The sequence below is a fragment of the Urocitellus parryii genome, chromosome 3, assembly GCF_045843805.1.
Source record: "Urocitellus parryii isolate mUroPar1 chromosome 3, mUroPar1.hap1, whole genome shotgun sequence".
In the NCBI taxonomy this organism is placed as follows: Eukaryota; Metazoa; Chordata; class Mammalia; order Rodentia; family Sciuridae; genus Urocitellus; species Urocitellus parryii.
Window position 1 is genome coordinate 32,106,257 of NC_135533.1, and position 19,186 is coordinate 32,125,442.

The 19,186-nt window shown below is 38.9% G+C and overlaps 1 protein-coding gene across 3 annotated transcripts in view; it reads right to left on the reverse strand.

The window, feature by feature from the left end:
- The window catches only part of Slc25a13 (solute carrier family 25 member 13), a 179,969-nt gene that overhangs the window by 19,852 nt on the left and 140,931 nt on the right, over positions 1-19,186 (reverse strand). For all 3 annotated transcript variants that reach the window (XM_026391539.2, XM_026391537.2, XM_026391540.2), the window contains one exon: positions 8,587-8,727. In XM_026391539.2, the coding sequence (XP_026247324.1) occupies positions 8,587-8,727 (141 nt within the window). The remainder of the gene's footprint in view (positions 1-8,586; positions 8,728-19,186) is intronic.

Below are 19,186 nucleotides of genomic sequence, written 5' to 3' on the forward strand. Positions count from 1 at the left end.
GTCTATAACATCAATGATTATGACTACTTAGCTAACTGAGATGGAGTTTTCTGTGCCTCACCACTCCATGCAACTCTCTGAAAGCTCTCTCCCTGAAGAGGATGACTTCTCAGAGAAGTACCCAACTTAAAAAAATATATATATTAAAAATGTATCATCTTAAATATAGAACTACATCTGAATTCTGCTTCTCCATACCAAAAATAGTACATTTTAGGAGCAAGAATATAATACAGGATTTGTCATCAGAAACCTAGCCTCAGATCATCTCTCTGACATTGGGTAAAATTCTCAGAATCTCAGTGCCTCAACTTTCTCATCCATGAAATACAAAATTTTTACACACTAAACTTAAATCCAATGATTAGAATAAGGTACCTAGTGTAATATCTGGCACAAGACCTCCAATAAAAGGTAATGATAATTACTATTATCAATGAAAAGTACATTGTCCTATTGGAGTGGAAAATGGAAGTTCATACCTGAATCACTCATTGTAGGGTTTGGCATTTATAAGGCTAAGATACAATCTTTTATTTAGTGAAAAACCCAATTCTACCAAATAAGTTTATAAGAGTTTACTAAGTTGATCAGACCCCATAAGCCTCTTTAGTTACCATGACACATTTATCTGTTTCATTCTGTAGTCAATTAACATTTCTTAAGCCAGCCAGTTTTTAAATGCATACCTTGGTCACAACTGGAAACCAGAGAATATAAGGATGACTTAATGGAAACAGAAACATATCCATTACTTCTGGAAAATATATTCACAGCCACTATGAACAGTGAGTTAGTAGCATCATTTTATATAGTTTGACCATGAAGGGCAGTATATTATAGTCTGAAAGTTAAGATAAAAGACCTGTCTTAAAACTAATCCTGTGGGCACACAGCAAGAAACAACAAAATTAGGACAAAACAAATAATAGAAAAAAACTGGCAAAAATGTTTGTCTCTGGAAAGATAGGTTACTGCTGGTTGGAGCTAGGGAACATATTATTATTTTTTTTTTTTGGAGATATCCCTTTGTATCTGAATTTTCTGTCCTATTAAAACAAACTTTTAAAAAGAACTTTATGGCAGTAGACTTTTATGTTTATATTCTCTCATGCCCTCAATACTGATCACACAAAAGGCAATGATACTATATACATCTCTGAAACTCCAGTACCTACTGAAGTGCTAGCACACAGTGAATATTTGGTGAATGAGGAGCTGGGGATATAGCTCAGTTGGTAGAATTGTAGTAAAATACACATAACTTAAAATTTATTGTCTTCAGCATTTTTTTTTCTTTTTCTTTTTTTGTGGTGATGGGGATTGAACCTAGGGCCTTGTGCATGTGAGGCAAGCACTCCACCAACTGAGCTATATCCCCAGCCCTGTCTTAAGCATTTTTAAGTGTACAGTTCAATAGGGTTAAGTGCATTCACACTCCAGAACCTTTTCATATTGCAAAACTGAAATTATGTTCCCATTGAATACTACCTCCCATTATCCCCTCCCTCTGGGCCATGGCAACCACCATCCCACTTTCTGTCTCTGCAAATCTGACTACTCCAGATACCTCAAACAAGAGGAAGTATGTCATACTGTCCTTCTGTGACTGGTTTATTTCAATTGGCATAATGTCCTCAAGGTTCATCCATGTTGAAGCATGTGTCAGAATTTCCTCCCTTTTTCAGGATGAATACTATTCCTTTATATGTATTTGCCAGATTTTGTTTATCCACTCATCTGAGCATGGACACTTAGGCTCACTTGTCCTATGTTTTAAGAATCTCTTTCCCCTGGCTTCTTTAACACTTTCAATTCCTTTGGGAACTATTTTATAGAAACAATGTTTTTCAAGACATCTCCTTTTTATTTGTTATTCTGAAGTCCAAAGTTGAATGCCTAGCTTAGAGGAGATTGCTGACCACACAATATTAGAAATTAGGCCTGGGACAGAATTAGGTATTTTTGCAAGGATCTCTTAGTTGGTATTCTATAATTAAAAATTAATAATAACTAGTACATCATACGCTCTATGTGCTTAAGCTCCACCTTGTGTTCTTTGTATATATGTACTTTAATAAATCCCCATAATAACATTATGATTATTTCCCTGGCATTCCCCCACTGAAGCCAAATTATATTTTCTCAAACATAAAGCTGCTCAGGCCATCCACCTCTGCCTTCCACCTGGTTCATGTGTTCATTATTCAAGGCAATCTCCTTCAGAAAGTCTTCCTTGCCGTATCTCTGTGAGTCAGCTCCACCTCCTCTATAGCCTGGGCATCCTCCCTTGGACAGCTCTTCTCAACTGTATGCACATAATTTCTGTGGATCTGTGAACCTGGCTAAGTGCCACCACAAAATGGTGAAGTCTTTACAAACCACACTTACTAAATTATTTTTGTAGCCCTGGTTTAGGGCATCTAGGGCAAAGCTTGCTGGGTAGAGAAATGGGTGCCTCTGAAACTGGATACAGATAGCCCCCCTATTCACTTTGACTTTCCCAACATCATGATCTTTTTGGTCATTTTTCACCAATCCACTTTCTCTGCTCTAATATCCTCTAATAATGTGGAAACACCTGGCTTTTAGTTATATTATGGGCTCAATAGGTATTTATCAGGAATCTACTTAAGTGCCAGAAAAGTTACAAAACAGCAATGAAGAAAGGTTGCTGCTACAAACACACTCTAGATAAGGGAGACACAGACACACAGAGAAGGGCATTAGATGGTGATGCATACTGCTGGAGAACTGGAAAGGGGACCACGATAGTAAGTGGCTGGCAGTCTTGCTGAGAAGGCCTCTGTTGGGCTAAGGGTTCAGGGGAAGAGCCTTTGGGCAGACTGAAGAACAAAAGGGAGCAACATGAAATATCTGAAGAAAGCAAAGGAAGCCAGCAGAGCTAGCTCACAGGATGTTGACACAAAATGGAGGGTGAGGAGGAAAGGCCCCCAGGCAAGCAGTTGGAGATCTGCTCTAACTGCAAGAGAAAGTGCTGGAAGGTTTTCCACTGGGGAGCAGTTTCTGTAGAGCCCACTAGTTTTACATTTCCTTCTGGTTTCTGCCCAGATACCTCATTCTAGAGGACTTCCCTGACCACCCTATTAAAATGCAGCCGGGCCTTCTTTGGCCCTTCTACATCCCCTTACCCTGCCTTTTAGGTCTAAGCACCACCTGATGTTATATATTTGTTTTCTTGATGGCAAACTTTTCCTATTCACCAAACTGTGAGCATCCAGTTGGTTTTTCCCAGCCATCTCCCAGATATATCATTGCTTGCTTTTGCAAGATATGGACAATATCTTCAATATTCCCACATGGCTAGAACAGCACCAGGCACATAGTTAGCTCCCAATAAAAGTGGGCTGATGGATCTTATTACTGTCTCTACGGTTTTGCCTTTTCCAGAATGTCATGTACTTGGACTCATGTAACATGTACCCTTTTCAGATCAGCTTCTTTCACTTAGTAATATGCGCTTAAAATTGTTTCCATGTGTTTTCACAGTTTGAGAGCTTGTTTCTTTTTAGCACCAAGTAATATTCCATTGTCTGCATGTCCCCAGTTTGTTTATCCATTCACTTAGTGAAGGACATCTTGGTTGCTTCTAGGTTTTGGCAATTGTGAATACAGTTGCTATAAATATTAAGAAAGTGTATTGTGTGAATTAATCTGACTTACATTTTAAATGGATCATTCTAGCTGCTATAATAACAATGAATTTGGAGTCAAAGTCAGAATAAAGTCCAGATGAAGACAGAAGTATAAGTGGGAGAGTGAGAGCAGCCATTAGGGTGGCAGTAAAACCAAAGCATGCCCCTTGATGTCAGACAACTAGTGTTCAACACATTCTCAAAGCAATAGTTAAACAATTTCATTCTTCATGTGGGGCATATGCATATAAAAAGAAATTTATAAAAGCTGATAAACTGAGGAATTATTCATATAAGTACTATGTGTTATCAGGATAAAATTAAACTGATGGAATTTGATTAGACCTATTGAAACTAAAAAATGTACATGCCCCTTTGACCTGATATCGTCACTCCTAGGAATTTATTCTTTGTACACACTTATAAAAGAATAACAAAATACCAAATTATACTGTCGCATAGTGTGTATATATGTGTAAGTAACAAATGCCACTATCATGTATAATTTTAAAGTACTAATTAAAAAAAATTATCAAAATAAAACACAGGGAAGTTCACCAGGCATTGCTTGTATTTCCACACTGGAAGAAACATAAGTATTCATTAAGAGGAAACCAGGAGGCTTGAGTTGTGGCTAGCACGTGGGAGGCCTTGGGTCTAATCCTTAGCACGGAATATAAATAAATAAAATAAAGGTATTGTGTCCAACTACAACTAATATATATATGAAATCAGTTAAAAAAAAAACTTACACCCAGCATGGGGGTGGTGGGTGAAAAAAAATTTTTAAATAATTGTATACCACCACTATCAAATAAAACAAGGAGAGAAAGAGAGAAAGAGAAACATTGTGCATAGAAGTACTCTATTTGTACTAAAACACCACAGGCTATATTGATATTGGTAAAGTTTAAAATACAGAGAGAGAAAGAATGAAAGGGATGAGGAGACAATACTGATCTAAGTAGACAAATTTTTCCAAGGATTTATAAAAAATTTAAGCAGCAACTATTTGAAGAGAATGGAAAAGTAAAGGTTGGAGAGAGAATTTTACTTCCCTCCATATACCCTTCTCAATAGTTTGAGGTTTTAAAAATATCAACTTGTATTTTATTTGAAGATTTTAAAAACCAAACCTTTGAGAGAAGTAACAAAATAAACAAGAACACACAGATATATCATTGCTTGCTTTTGCAAGATATGGACAATAGCTTCAATATTCATTTAGACACAATGGATGAACTCAGGTACCCACTGATGCAGGTAGTTGAGAAACACACTTGAAAACTGTCAAACACAGTGGGTGAAACGAATGCCTTTGATCAGAACACAACAGCCCATATTCCTAAGCAACTTTCTAGTATAAGCCCGTGTTTTATTTGTGATTATGCAATTTGAAAACTGTTTTGAACAATGCTTGATGGATCCTAGCTCTCAGTGCTTTACTAAACAGTTTCCGAAAAGAGGCATGAACTCTTCTGGGCTTCCTAAGGAAGCATCTTTGGACCTATGATAGCTCTGCTGCCATTTAATGGTTCAACAACAAATTTTATAAGTTGAGAGCTCCTATGGAATAGGTAACATTCCAAAGTAGATGAATGCAACTTTCTTTCCTATGAGAGAATCTGACTTATTTTATACTCCAGGGGCTTATGTATAAAAGAAAATCTTCCTAGGAAAAGATAATTACATCCTCATATAGTTTTTTTGTTGTTGTTTTTCAATGCTGAGGATCAAACCCAGGGCCTTATGCATGCTAGGTAAGTGCTCTTCTACCCAGTCCCAACCTCTTACATTCTTAAGAAATGTAATATATGTTAAAGATTTTTTTTTTTTCTTAACTACATCACAATCAGGCAGCTCTTCCAAAGGCAATGATTTATTCTGACTTTACTTCAACCACCTATTTTCTGCATGCTATAACTACAGCTCTCTAAATGTCACTATTTTAGAGGGGGGCTTTGTTTACATAGTTTCCTATATTGGCTCTAAACTATTTCTAATTTCAGGAATGTGAAATGTTTACCAAATCCACTCTTTTTCAGTTGCAAATGTATTTCTAAAGCAAGAATTCTAATTGCCATTTACTGGGAAGTTGCAGAATAGTTAGGTATTTTGCAAGTCAATTCAGGAGAAAAACAGAAAGCTTGCTTAAGTCCAATTCAGGTAAGGTTAAGCTCAGCAGGCCTAGACACACAGACAGAGCCAACCTCTCACTCCTCCTGTGCACGCCATTGTAATGTTAACAGAGCAAACAAAAGACCCCAGGGGAAGAGAAGGCAGATTACCAGTCCCAACAAAAACTATGACAGTGGTCTCTTTTAAGACCCACAGGGAAGGACACAAACCAGGCTTAAAAGTATTAGTTCACTTCTTGCCATTTGCATTTTTCTACCCAATCAAGGCAACAAACAGAGAAAGGCACTATTGCTAAAAAGAGCTACCTTGAAACAAAAACACATTAAATTCACATTAAAGCTGTGATGCTCCCTAAATGGAGGGAGCTTAACCTACTGAAATGATTTCTGACTAGGAAAGGTGAGGAAGGATAGGTAACGTGGGGTGGGGCTGGCACCCATGTCACTAGGCAAGGGAGAGGCTAGAAGCCAGGATATCAAAAATGAGGATCAGCTAGAGTGGTAATGCAAGAGCCAGTAGACTGAAAGGAGCAGATACCACAGAGAGGTGAATGTCCACCTAAGGAAGACTCACAAGTCTCCAGGAATTCAGTTGATATGGATGGCCAGCATGAAGGTGGAGTCTGCCAGGTCATTCTCTTGCAAAGAAACCAAGTTTCCAGCCCAAAGCACTAGTGACTTCACTTGGTAATTATCAATACACCAAAAACCAGTGTATTGTGAGACAGCGCCAAGCTCTGTGGAATGCCTCTGAACTAGATTAAATTACTAGACTAGTAATTAAACTAACTTTACATGGGAGAGTTCTCCTGCTCAAACTTGAGCAATCCTGCTCATTTCAGGAAAGCAATTTTAGCACAAAAGTGGAAACAAGCAACTTCTGAGCCTCTGTTTCAGCTCAAATACCAAGGCTGGCAGCCTCTGTTCACCCAACTGCAAAACCAGGATACCAACTACTTCCAAAGAGTGTTAAAGGGAATTAAGATTATGAAATAATGTGAGGATGAAAAGCACAAAGTCCCTGCCTCGTAACATCTGCAGGTGATTTAACAGGCCCTGTTTCTGTATCAGCAAACAAGTTTTTACCATTTTATCCATCTAGACATTCTGATGACAGTCACCACCAGAGTACCCAAGTGCTTTTTACCAGACAGCCCCACTGAAAGACTCCTTGGCATCCTGTCAAAATGACAAGCTGCTACATGGTGTTATACACCGCAAGAGCCTAAAAATTTAGAAAAGAAGATGATTTCAAACTGATCTATGTTATGCCTCATAATAATACTGTTTATTTCTTATAGCTGGATAATGAATTGGTAAAGAAAATAGCTTTAGAATGCTGCTTACTGCACAATCCCTGATTGAGCATCTTAAGTGCAACTTTTAAAAAAAATCAGCATTTTTATTCTCAAAATCCACATATGCTTAAGTAAATAAGGCAAGTTGTTCCTATCTCCCCAGATCAATCTCATTAAGGAGGACATCACATTGTATTTGATTCTTACAAAGGCTCAGCTTATGGGGTGCTCTTTCTAACCATTTGACCATGATAAATATCATTTGGGGAATGTAGATTTGCCTGAAATGACCTCAATTATTATTAATTCTGGATATTTAGTGAGATCACCTGAAGAATTCTGGGTAGTCAAAAAAGGGAGAAAAAAGTATTGGGGTAAGATCTCACAAATGCTACACTGAATGTCAAAACAAGATATTAAAAAGTTCTCTAAAAAGCAATATGGTAGTAAACTGAAATTCATGGGGATCAGTTATACCCACTCGGTACGAACTGAGACTAGGAAAACAGAAATCAGCTCTCTCAATGTTATATGTCTGTGGGATAAAATTTCCAGGGACAATATTGTACAGGAAGATCAAAAGAGCTATATCTTGCAGAGGGTAAAAATGAAGACAATATGCTCTGTAAAACCACATTAATAGATGATTCAAAAAAGAATTAAGTAGTGATCAAGACACTGGTTTAAAATTTACATGAATAATTGGAATAAGACATTTCTTGATATTAGCCATAGAAACAAACCATTATTAATTTCATATAATTGTTTTTATAATTTCTGTGTAAATATAAGAAACTACTTTAAGTATACATTTGACTTCTCCCCCTATATTCTTAAAGGTTTACTTATTCAAGTTGGTCTAAACATTTTTTTGGAATCTTACTGAAAAATGGTGATAGTCTTAGAGCAGGGCATATATACAAATGATTTTGTTGTATTTCATTACAACTTTATGGTAGAATGATGTGAATGATAATTTTCAAATATCCTCTGAAAGTTTGGTTTTTACAATAATTCTGAAAAACCATTTCTAAATGAAAAATGGTTAAGATTTATAATAATTGAGAGGTGGTGTAGACATAGAAAACACAGATAGGGCCAATGTGTAGGATCAGAAAATAAAATTCTTGCCCTGGTATGGGTTAACTGAACTCAGGATGCCTCCTGAAGATGGTGCCCTAGGATTTTTGCATATATCCCTCATGAAGGAGGACATGGAGAATTAGGTTTTTGTATCAATAACAAATCAAAATAAAGCCCCAGCCAGTGATGCTGTAAAGAGTTGTGCTGAACAGCTCTAGTGGACACCATTCACATCGTAGTCAGCTTGGATTTGTGTATCTGTGAAGGCAGTTTTTTGGCAGATGGCAGAATGGGTACCTCCCTATGGGTTCCAGAAGAACATTTCTTCACAGGAAAAGTCAATTTCATGCTCAAGAACAGTTACTAGTTTAGCAAATGATCAAGCAATTCAAACAAATGATTAATAGATACCTTGTAGATGCCAAAGAACCCCAGATCTCGCAGGACGGACAGAGCACTGACTCGGGGTCCAGTGGTGATTTCTCCAGCCACTTGCAAACGGATCTTGACAATTTCTAAAGGATTTGTGAAAATCACTTGGGAGCCTCCAGCCTAAAAAGATAAAGAAAAGATTTAGGATCAAAGCTGGGAAATGGTAAGGTGGGTCACAAAGAAATGAACAATTATTCTCAATAAAGCTTAGAAAGTTCTGTGCTAAAGAGACTCTAGTTTCAGTCTTTGTCCCATCAGTTAAAACAGCTTGTTGATCAAAAGCTTGAATCAAAATACAGTTACTGTCTAGAAGCCTCAGGTGGAGATCCTGCCTCCTTAATGTGGAGGCTGTGAGAGCACCAAGCCCAGAAGATTTCCCATTGGCCTCACTTGAATCCTCATACAATAAGACTCTTTGAAGTACAAGCAACTGCCACACAGACTCAAAGCAACGGAGAGACACACTTACCTCTAAGAATAGGAGGGGAACAAGGAGGACAAATGTTCTTAAATAATGGATTCTGTGATTCTAAGATGATTCAAATATCACCAGTGCTATGGTTTAGAGGTGAGGTGTCCCCTAAAAGCTCATGTGTGAGACAATGCAAGAATGACTGGGTTCTGACAGCCTTAACCCAATCAGTGAAATAATCGCCTGATAGGGATTAACTGAGTGGTAACTAAAAGCAGGTAGGATGTGGCTGGAGGAGGTGGGCACTAGGATACACCTTGGGAGTTTATATTTTGTCTGGTGAGGGGAGCGCGCGCGCGTGCTCGCGCTCTCTCTCTCTCTCTCTGCATCTCTCTGTTCCTAGGTGCCATGCTCACAACTGCTTTCTTCCACCACACTCTCTGCCATCATGTTCTGCCACATGTCAGGCCCTGAGGAATAAAGTCAGCCATCTATGGATGGAGATCTTTGAAACCATGAGTCTCCAAATAAACTTTTCCTCCTCAAATTGTTCTTTAAGTCTTTTGGTCACAGTAGCAAAAAAGTAAAAAAAACAGCCAGAGAACACATCCACTTAGGTTAAAAAACAATCTTAAAAAAAAAATTGTGGGGGCTGGGTGTGTGGCTCAGTGGTAGAGTACTTGCCTCACATGTACAAGACCCTGGGTTTGATCCTCAGCACCACATAAAAATAAATAAGTGACATAAAGACACTGTGTCCAACTACAACTAAAAAATTAATATTTAAAAAAATTTGTGGATCATCAAATACCATTTTATAGAATTATAATTTTATTTATTACCTGTGGAAAGAATTATTCTTTTCATATAAGATAAATGGTATGTCAAAGTAGTAAAAATATGCATTAAATCAATTATGGTCTAAACTATGAACAATGTGTGTTATTTCATTTCAGAAATGGCTGGATGCCACTCCTCCAAGAACATTAGTGAAATCTTTAAAATGCACTATACAGGAAATTTTAAGCTAGCTATTTTGAAGCTAAGCCTATGCTTATTATCAGCAATTATATTATTTCATAATGTACTTCAACTTGCTATTCATTGTCACAAACATACTAAATTTTATATACCCAAACTAAGGTTACTATATAGCACAGTTCAGAATACCTGTTCTACAGTAACCTCACCAAAGCCAGACCACAGACACAGAGCTGCCGTTTTACAGCTTAGTAGATGTCATCAGGGCAACTAGTACAATATCACACCAAACTACCTCTTGGTAGATTCTCTACTCTCAGTCCCCAATGTACGCAGCCTCACAAAATGGTCTTGGCTAATTATAATTGGCTACAAAGATGTTCTTGAAGTATTATTTATAATAGATGACAGTAAGAAGGAAACAAAATAAATATACAATGACAAGGGATAGATTAATTGAGCATGTCCACATATTGAGATACTGTGCAGTTAAAAAAATAATTCTGTGGAGAAATATTCAATAGATACTGTTAAGTAGAAACTCTAAACATTAAATGTTTAAAATACATGTAGGCTTTTCCCCCTGATGCACCCTACTACACAGAAGTCATACACCAATGTGGTGCTTTTGGGAGTAGTAAGATTTCAAATAGTTTACTTCTTCTGTTTTTTTTTATGTGTGTGTGTGTGTGTGTGTGTGTGTGTGTGTGCGCGCGCGCGCGCGCACATTATATATATATATGTATATATATATATAAAAATTTGTACACACATATAGAAAGAGATATCATGTGCTACTTCTAAAGAAAAATAAATACTTGTGCATAACTTCAAAGAAAAATGTTCATTTACTAACTCTAAATCAAATTGTTTTTCCATTTTTACCAATTTGATATCATAATCAAGACACAGTTGTTCTTAAAAACAGACAAGGATTTCCCCTCTCTCCACATTTAGAGGGAAACACCATTCACCAGTGTTGACAATGGCAGACTATCTCTTCTTGGCTGCTTTTATCATGTTTTGCTCATCGGCTTCACCTCTAAGAGGATGAGCCAAATGAGCTTGGTAGGAACAACCTGGATTGGGCTCACTGAAAGACCCAGGAGGCCCTCATAAAGTAGGAAGCAGAGAATGGGATGGCACCCCAGAGGGTGGTGTGTCCTGGTCCACAGGCAGCCTGTTCCCTTACTCTATGGCTCAGAGCAGCCCTGCTTGGCTCATATGCTGCCACTGCCTTACTTGGTAAGAACATCCCCTGCCTGTCTACTGCCCTTAGTGTTCTGTGGGTTTATATCTATCTTTTCAATGGGTCATGAAATGAAGAGATGAAACAGATTTTGGTAACTACACTAAGTGTATGATAAGCATTCTGTGTGTGCTTCTGAATCAGAAGCACACAGTGAAATGAAATGAAGTGTATAAAAGTGAAATGGTATCAAGAGACTCACAAAAATAAACAAAAAATTAAAATATAAAAAGTATCTTACAGGAGCAAAATTGATGAGAAAGTTTCACCTGGATGGAGTTAGCTTGAGGGCTCATTTCTAAAAGAGCCAACAATGGTACGATCATCTCTACTGGGGATAAAATAAAGTGTAATCAGAGCATACCATCTTCTTGGAGAACAGAAGAAAAGTGCAGCCCACCTGCATTCAAGCCCTGGCAACAGAAGGTAAGGAGGTAGCTGAGCACCTTGTGTGAAGAGCCAGCCTCGGCCCCAACATCGATCAAATTCTTGCTTGCCAGGAAGAGCAGAGACCACGAATGTCCAGCTGCCACACAGTGCCCAAGACAGCACAGTGGTTCCACACATTCAGGTTTCTTTCCCCTTCTCCTAATGAGCTGGTTTTCCTCCTTGGCTGCAAATCACAATCACCTGCAGAGCTTGTGAAAAACAGTGCCTTCTAGACCCGACTCTACCATCTCAATAATTTCTGCATTAGCCCTTATTAAAAAAAAATAATCATTTTGGGCAATGAGAGTTGACAGAGTTCCTTCAGTTCCTCACCGCCCTCCTGCATCAGCTTCCCAGGTAGCTGGAATTATAGGCATGTGCCAACATGCTTGCAATCACTGTTAATTCCAAGGGTTTACTAAGTTCCGAGGGTTTACTAAGCCCTCCTTAAGACTATGATTTCTAGTTTCAAGCCTTCCATACTATTTCAGAGAGTAAATTTCACTTTTTACCTCTGATCTCATAACCAAATGCTGCTTTATTAAAGGGTACAATTTTTAGTTACAGATTGTTGTCTATTATCTTCTGTATTTACTACTGCTTGTAAAAGTTCTGAACAATGTATATATAGTCAAATATAAATACTCAGCTCCCTGACTCCAAGCCAACTGACAGATAACCAATTCTTTCAGAACAGCCAACTGAGTTCTCATCACTGAGAATGATGCGAGACAAATCCACTTCAGATAGCTCATCAGGGGGAAAGAGTGCAGTGATACCAGGAAAAAATAACCCCTGGTGGACTCAGGAAGAAAGAATCTACAGACTCAAAGTGGCACATTGTAAAGGTGTCAAAGATGAAACAGGTCCTTTGGAGTCAGGCTGGAAGGAAATTCGAGACTCTAAGGCACTGAGAGAAGATGCTTATCATCAGTTGCACAGGGTCTGAGTATCACCGCAGCTTGACCATGGTGAATGAAGACCAGGAGTTGGATGAGCAGCAGCCAGAGTGGTGCTCTGTGGCCCACCTTAAAGACTTCATTTCACAGTACCTTAGCCATGTTGCTCCTTCACAGAGATCAAAGATAGCTGAATCGGCAGACAACGAACAGGAACACCTATTGTGTGCAATGTCTTTGTGTCTCTCATCACTTGAGAGCTCTGGCTGTGTGAAGATACTGGTTTTTTTGTGCATGCAATTTTGTCACAAATCATTTCCCCATGACTTTTTGGAGTATGACAAGGAGGATGGGGAGATTTTCCATACTGAGCTCCGTGTGGCATATTGTTTTTACAGTGGAGACACTTTCTTCTCTACAGGTTTCCTGTCATAGTCTTTGTTACTGAATCCATCTTAGAAAGAAACACACCTATTAAAGACCACTTCTACAACTCCATCATTCATCCATTTGTTCACCAAATATTTATAAGCATTTGTGTTCAAAGTTTGTGCCAGGAATTGTAAGGACACAAGACAAGAAAGCATTCCTGTCCACCAGGAGCTACTAGGTATTGCTTTACATATACTGTGAATCTTTTAGTCACTCAAGGTGTTCTTTTTTTTTCCCCCCCAGATTTTACCTAGGAGTAAATAGAGACCGGAAAAAGATTAAAGCAATTGTTATGAGCTGAATTGTGTTGTACCATAAGTCATAGTTGACCATGACTAACCCCTCTGAGGCACCAAACTACCAGCGCTTCAGAATGTGACCATGTATTTGGCGATGGGGCCTCTAAAAAGAGAATTAAGTCAAAATGAAGTCTTTAAAGTGGGCCTTAATCCAATCTCACTGCTATTCTTATAAACACAGGAAATTAAACACAGACATGTTAGGGTATGGAGAAAAGACTATGTGAGGACTCAGGGAAAAGACAGAGATCTCTAAGCCATAGAGGGAGGCCTCAGCGAAACCAAACCTGCCAATACCTTCATCTTGGACTTCCATCCTTCAGGAATGTGATAAAATACATTTCTGTAGTTTAAGCTGCCCAGTCTAGGGCATTTCACTTTGCAACTCATATTGCAGTTTGCCTAGGTTACCAGGAAAGCAAGCAGAAGAAAGAATTCTCTATGGAGTTCAACAACTACATGACTTACAAGTGTAGGAAATGGTATGTGAGAAAAGGCAAAACTATTCCGTGTGATAAGAGTTAAGGTCCAGACAAATTGGTATGACAGTTCAGAGGAGGGCAAGAGTTCTGGCTGGGATGTTCCAGGAAGTGGTAAAGCACATAAGATAACATGGTGGCTACTGACTGAAGAGGCCTTAGGGCCTAGGTAGTCCAGACAGAAATTGCACAAAACCTCAGTGACTGGGATGACCAGAGGCATGCCATACTTAAATGGGTAACACCATGCCTGTCACCTAACATTTTTATAAAGATGATAAGATCTACATCATCATCCACCAGCATTCACCTGAGTGCTTACTAAACCAGGCACTGTGGTAAGAGTTTATAATCTTTTTTTCTGCTGCTGGGTTGGTCTTTTTAAGATCATAAACTAAAGCTGAGAGGAGTAAAGGAGGTTATTTACCTTGCTTAGGGTCACACAGCTGGAAAGAGAGGACTTGGATTCTACCTGGAGCTGCTGATGTGACAGCCTGAGCACTCATACTGCTACTGCTATGGAAGTGGTATGGAAGAGGATAGCTGAAAATCCCTCTGCTGGGCCAAATCATGGATGGTCTGTGACACCATCTTGGTGGACAGGGTTGCATACTGGATTTGGTGCATGTGAGCTTGTAGAAGGAAGGTAGTGGGTAAACACAGTTTAGGAGTTGGAGAGTAGTCTGACTAGTATCTACATATCAGGAAGGTGCCTAGGCAGCAGTGGAAGAGGAGGTATTAGGGAAAGAGAGCCCTGAGGCAGGGATAGCAATTAGGGTTAACAATCAGGGTTTTAGCAGAGTAGGTGAGAAATGAAAGTCCACAATTAGAACAATTACTTCTGTAATGAACTAGGAAGTGAGTAATGAATGCAATAGAGACCAAGAGGGTTTGGCTGCAGAATATGGGGCAAAGAAGAACCCACATTTTTGCATCTCCTTAAGAGGAATAAAGGGTTTTAAAGAGAAATAGGACAAAAGGCAAGGAAGAGTGAGTTTGGAGAAAAGAACGGAGACAACTGTAAGGGCAGATTCCACATAAATCAGAAGCAGGAGAGTGATGGGGGGGGGGGGAAACAAAACTGAAGGGAAGAACTTATATGGAGTGGGAGGAAGAAAAAAAGAGACCTAAGAAGGGATGAGAAACCTCCAATACACAGCAGTGTTACGGTCATCCGGGCACAGAAGGCAAGAGACAAGCTTACAGAAGGCAGGTGGCGAAGTGACCAACAGCATCTGCTGACACAGGCAGGCTAAGTAGAGCTCACCAGGACCAGGGACCAGCGACGGCGAAGCGGAGGCTGAGGATTTAGAGAGCTGTGTGGTCTACACCTTCTGATGAAGGGAAAGATGATAGTGATTTGTGAGAGCAAATGAAAATTTACTTAGGGTAGTTAAGGAAAAAAGACCTGGGGGAAAAGGAGACTGTAGAGATGAAACAGAGCTAGGGATGGATAATTACTCCTCGGTTAAGCAAAACAGCACAAGTTCCAAGTAGAGGAAGAGGAGAAATGGAAGATACAAATATGAAGCCTTTGCTTTCATGACACTCATAGAACTAGGGGACAATTTTTTTACAAGACCAAAACTGATAACTGGTCATTGTCCCATTTGTGCTTTGAAGATAAACAGAATCAAATGGAACAGAGTTTGGCACAAGGAGACACAAATCAAGGTCTGATGCATCAACCAAAATAATAGTCGATCCTCTTGGAAAATCAATGATAAGATAGTATTCTGGCTCTCCATAAGAAGTTATGGTGAGGTCAGACTGATCGGTACACAGGGCTGAAGTAGCTACTGACTCTAAAGATGAGTCCACAGACAACTGCTCATGCATTCTGTTTCACAACCCAAATACACCGGGAGACACAATGGGCCCCCATCTGTTTTTACACAGGGCTCTGCATCTGCACCTGTCCCAGGGAACCCAGAACCTGAGCAGCCCAGTGATGGGTGCTCTATTAGGGGCCTACCAGATGCACATAGGACTGTAGATGAGCAATGACTTAAGTTCAGTGCCATGTGGATTCTTACTCTGGCTATTAATGGCAGGTCCTGAACAAGAACATTTGATTAACTCAACTCTATTCACATTGAATACTGGCATGGGTATAATAAAAAAAATTCTGTAGCATTTTTAAGAAGATGGATCCTGGCATTCAAAAACATGTATCCTTAAAGAGAAAGATGGAAATGGTACACCAAAAATAATCTTACACGTTAACTTCTTTTTTAAAAAAATTTAAGTTTGTTTTAGTTACACATGACAGTAGAATACATTTATGCACGTTGATATATCATACATAAATGTGGTATAATTTCTCATTTTTCTTATTGTACATATTGTAGAATCATATCAGTCATGCAATCACATATATACATATGGTAATAATGTCTGTTTCATTCTACTATCCTTCCTATCCCCATATCCCCTCCCCTCTCTTCACTCCCTTTCCACTATTCAGATACTTCATGTCTCTTTAAACAAAAAGTTTTCTTCATTTTGATCCTATATATTTCATGTTGTTATTTCTGACTAATGGCCACTTATTTTAAAAGAACTTTCAAAATGAAGAAAACTAGTTTTTTTTTTTTATTTGTTTTTTTTTAAGAGACACGAAGTACCTGAATAGTAGAAAAACAAGTACTGTATGTAGTTCAGGAGATTCTCAATTTGTCTGTAAATTAACTTAAAAAGTAAAAAAAAAAAAAAACCAAAAAAACCATCAATTTTCTCATAAATGAATATAATAGTCAAACATTATAAAGGTGTCATTTTCCCCCCCAAATTAATTTAAGATTCAAAACAATTTTCTAAATAAAATCCCAATTTTTCCAAAAGTGTTTGAAGACAGGAATGTTCTGAACAATCAGGTAGAAAATTTGGTGTCCAAACACATTCACAAACTTCTATACTGTCAGAAAATTTGTAAGTGTAACAGGACACCAGAGAAATGAAAAGATCCAAACATGGGGAGTCACTGAGTACCTCAAAAAGCCAGACAGGAAGTTCTGCGGGGTGACACAGTCAATGGTAGGGTAGGGCCTTTCTATCTGTAGTTAGGAATCCCTCTACCCAGAGCACATTATTTGGCGGCCTCCTAGTGAGTCACTATGGTTTGCTAATCTTTTTTTCTTTAAAAATGGATGAGTAGGATGTATTCATCATCAATCCCAGGGGCTGAGGAATACAGCTCAAGCTTTCTGGGATAGCATCCAGAGCCTATTGACTCTTGCTTCCCAGGGTTCTGCTTTTTCTTTATTTATAGGCTATAGAGTGAAGAGGTCCTGTGCTAGAGGAATCCAAAAAAAAAAAAAAAAAATGAAAGTACACAAGTGCAAGGAGGTCAAGATTTTGCTGCATAACATTCATGGATGGTATGGGAATTATCTCTAACCAGTTGTGTTAGGGATCATTTTGCAGTCTAGTTTTCAAATTGGTTTCCTATGTCTGCGGGCTCGCCAGCAGAGGGAAAAGCGGCCCAGTTGTGGACTCCAATTGCTCCTTCCTATGAGGCACTTTTCCTCTTCCTTCCTTTCTTCAGTTTTCTCATGTGCCAATGCACCTCTCTTTCTGTCCTCTATGGCACTTGCAGGCTGTATCCTTCCCTCTAATATGTGGCTTTCCACACCTTGATTTCTATATTGACTGTTTCTAACCACACCTTGATTTCTATATTGACTGTTTCTAGTCAGACCTCTAACAATGTCCACGAACATTGAGTCTGCCCCTCAAGGTCCCTTTCTGACAGGATGGGTTTTCCCAGCAACCAGGTGGAAGAAGTCACCTTGAGATTGACTGTTCAACAACAAACTACTCTACCAGTGTGACTAGAAATAAAACATAATTATAACTCTTTGAAAGACTAAAGTCCCCTGCAACGCCCCTACCTTAGGAAACCAGGGCCAGACATCTGTGGAACACTTTCCACGTAGCAGACACTGTGCTAAACTCCTCATGTGCTCTCCCACATCCCCACAATCATGCCAGTGCAGGCTGTGGTGTTCCTGCCTTTGGAGATGAGAAAACAGAAGCACAAAAGTCTGCCCCAGGCAGAACCCAGTCTGGCCTGATTTCAAACCAAAGCTCAGAACACTTATGCTTATTTGCTGACTGTCAAAGAAAATGAGCTTTAAAACAGATTCATTTTCGGTTTTCTTGCTTGAATGGAGTATCTGCCTGCATTTTTGGTTAATCTAGTCATGTGGACTGGAATTCCCATGTCTTGGTGAACCTCTGTCCATGAGATAAATAAATGATTCACAGACACTAATGCACATCAAGAAACATGGAGGGAGATGTTTCTTTAGATACAATATAATTGGATTTTCATCAGATGCATTAAATTTTTCTTTGTATGTTAATAAATCTCGAGGAAACCAAACTAACGAGTAATAAAATCCCTATATCATGCTAAATCTGAATCTGAGGCATAATTTAGACTCAGAAATGTACAACTGGTGATAATTTTAACTTTATTCCGATAACTTTGCAAAATCGTTATAAAGGGTAGAGGTTTTACCTAAATATAGCATAGTGGCTCAAGGTAGGAAGGATGGATGTCTCACCTCTCAACCAAAAGCCCATCTCCACATGATAGTTTTGGCTACTGTGATTCTGTGTGTCCAGGAGGCTGAGAGCAACTAGAAAGGGAAATGAGACGGCAAGCTCCAACCGGGCCAGCATGAAGCCCAAGTAGAGAGGTTCTATCTACACAGAACATTGTTATTTCCAAATACACTAATTTTTCACATGATATGGTTCTCATGGTGCAAAGTAAAATTATAGGTTCGTTCTTCTAATGCTCCCCTCTGAAGTGGGCTAGAAGGACAGTCTGCAAAGAAACGGAAGCGTAGCTTCTAGCATGGCTTCTCTCGGGCCATGCCCAGATGCTTCTCCAAGTGTGGTTTCCTCTTCTCTTCCTCACAGTTTTGTGACCCAAATTCCCCTTGCCATGTTACATAACTGTTTACTTCACTGTTGACATTTCTAACTCTGCAGAAGGAATTTTGTGATAGGGACTGGTACAGCTACCTCTTCTTTTCAGGAAAAAAAAAAAAAAAGAAAGAAACAGAGTCTTAAGAAATGAAATATTTAGAAAGGCAACATGATCTAGAATCCTAATACACTGTCCCATTTTCCCCCAAGTAGTCTAAGAACAATGACCCTCACTAAACTGATGATATTCTTTAGGTCTAAGGTGTGGACGAGTCGATTTTACAGTTAAACATGGATTTTCAAAATGACTGGCCGAGGCTGCCTGCTCATTATTGTAAATATAAGTATCAGCAGGCTGCATTAATGAATCTATAGGATTGGTTCAGGAGCTCTAGATCCTGTTTCTCCACAATCCATTTTCTTTCACCTGTATGAACTAAACCAACCTTTCTCCAATG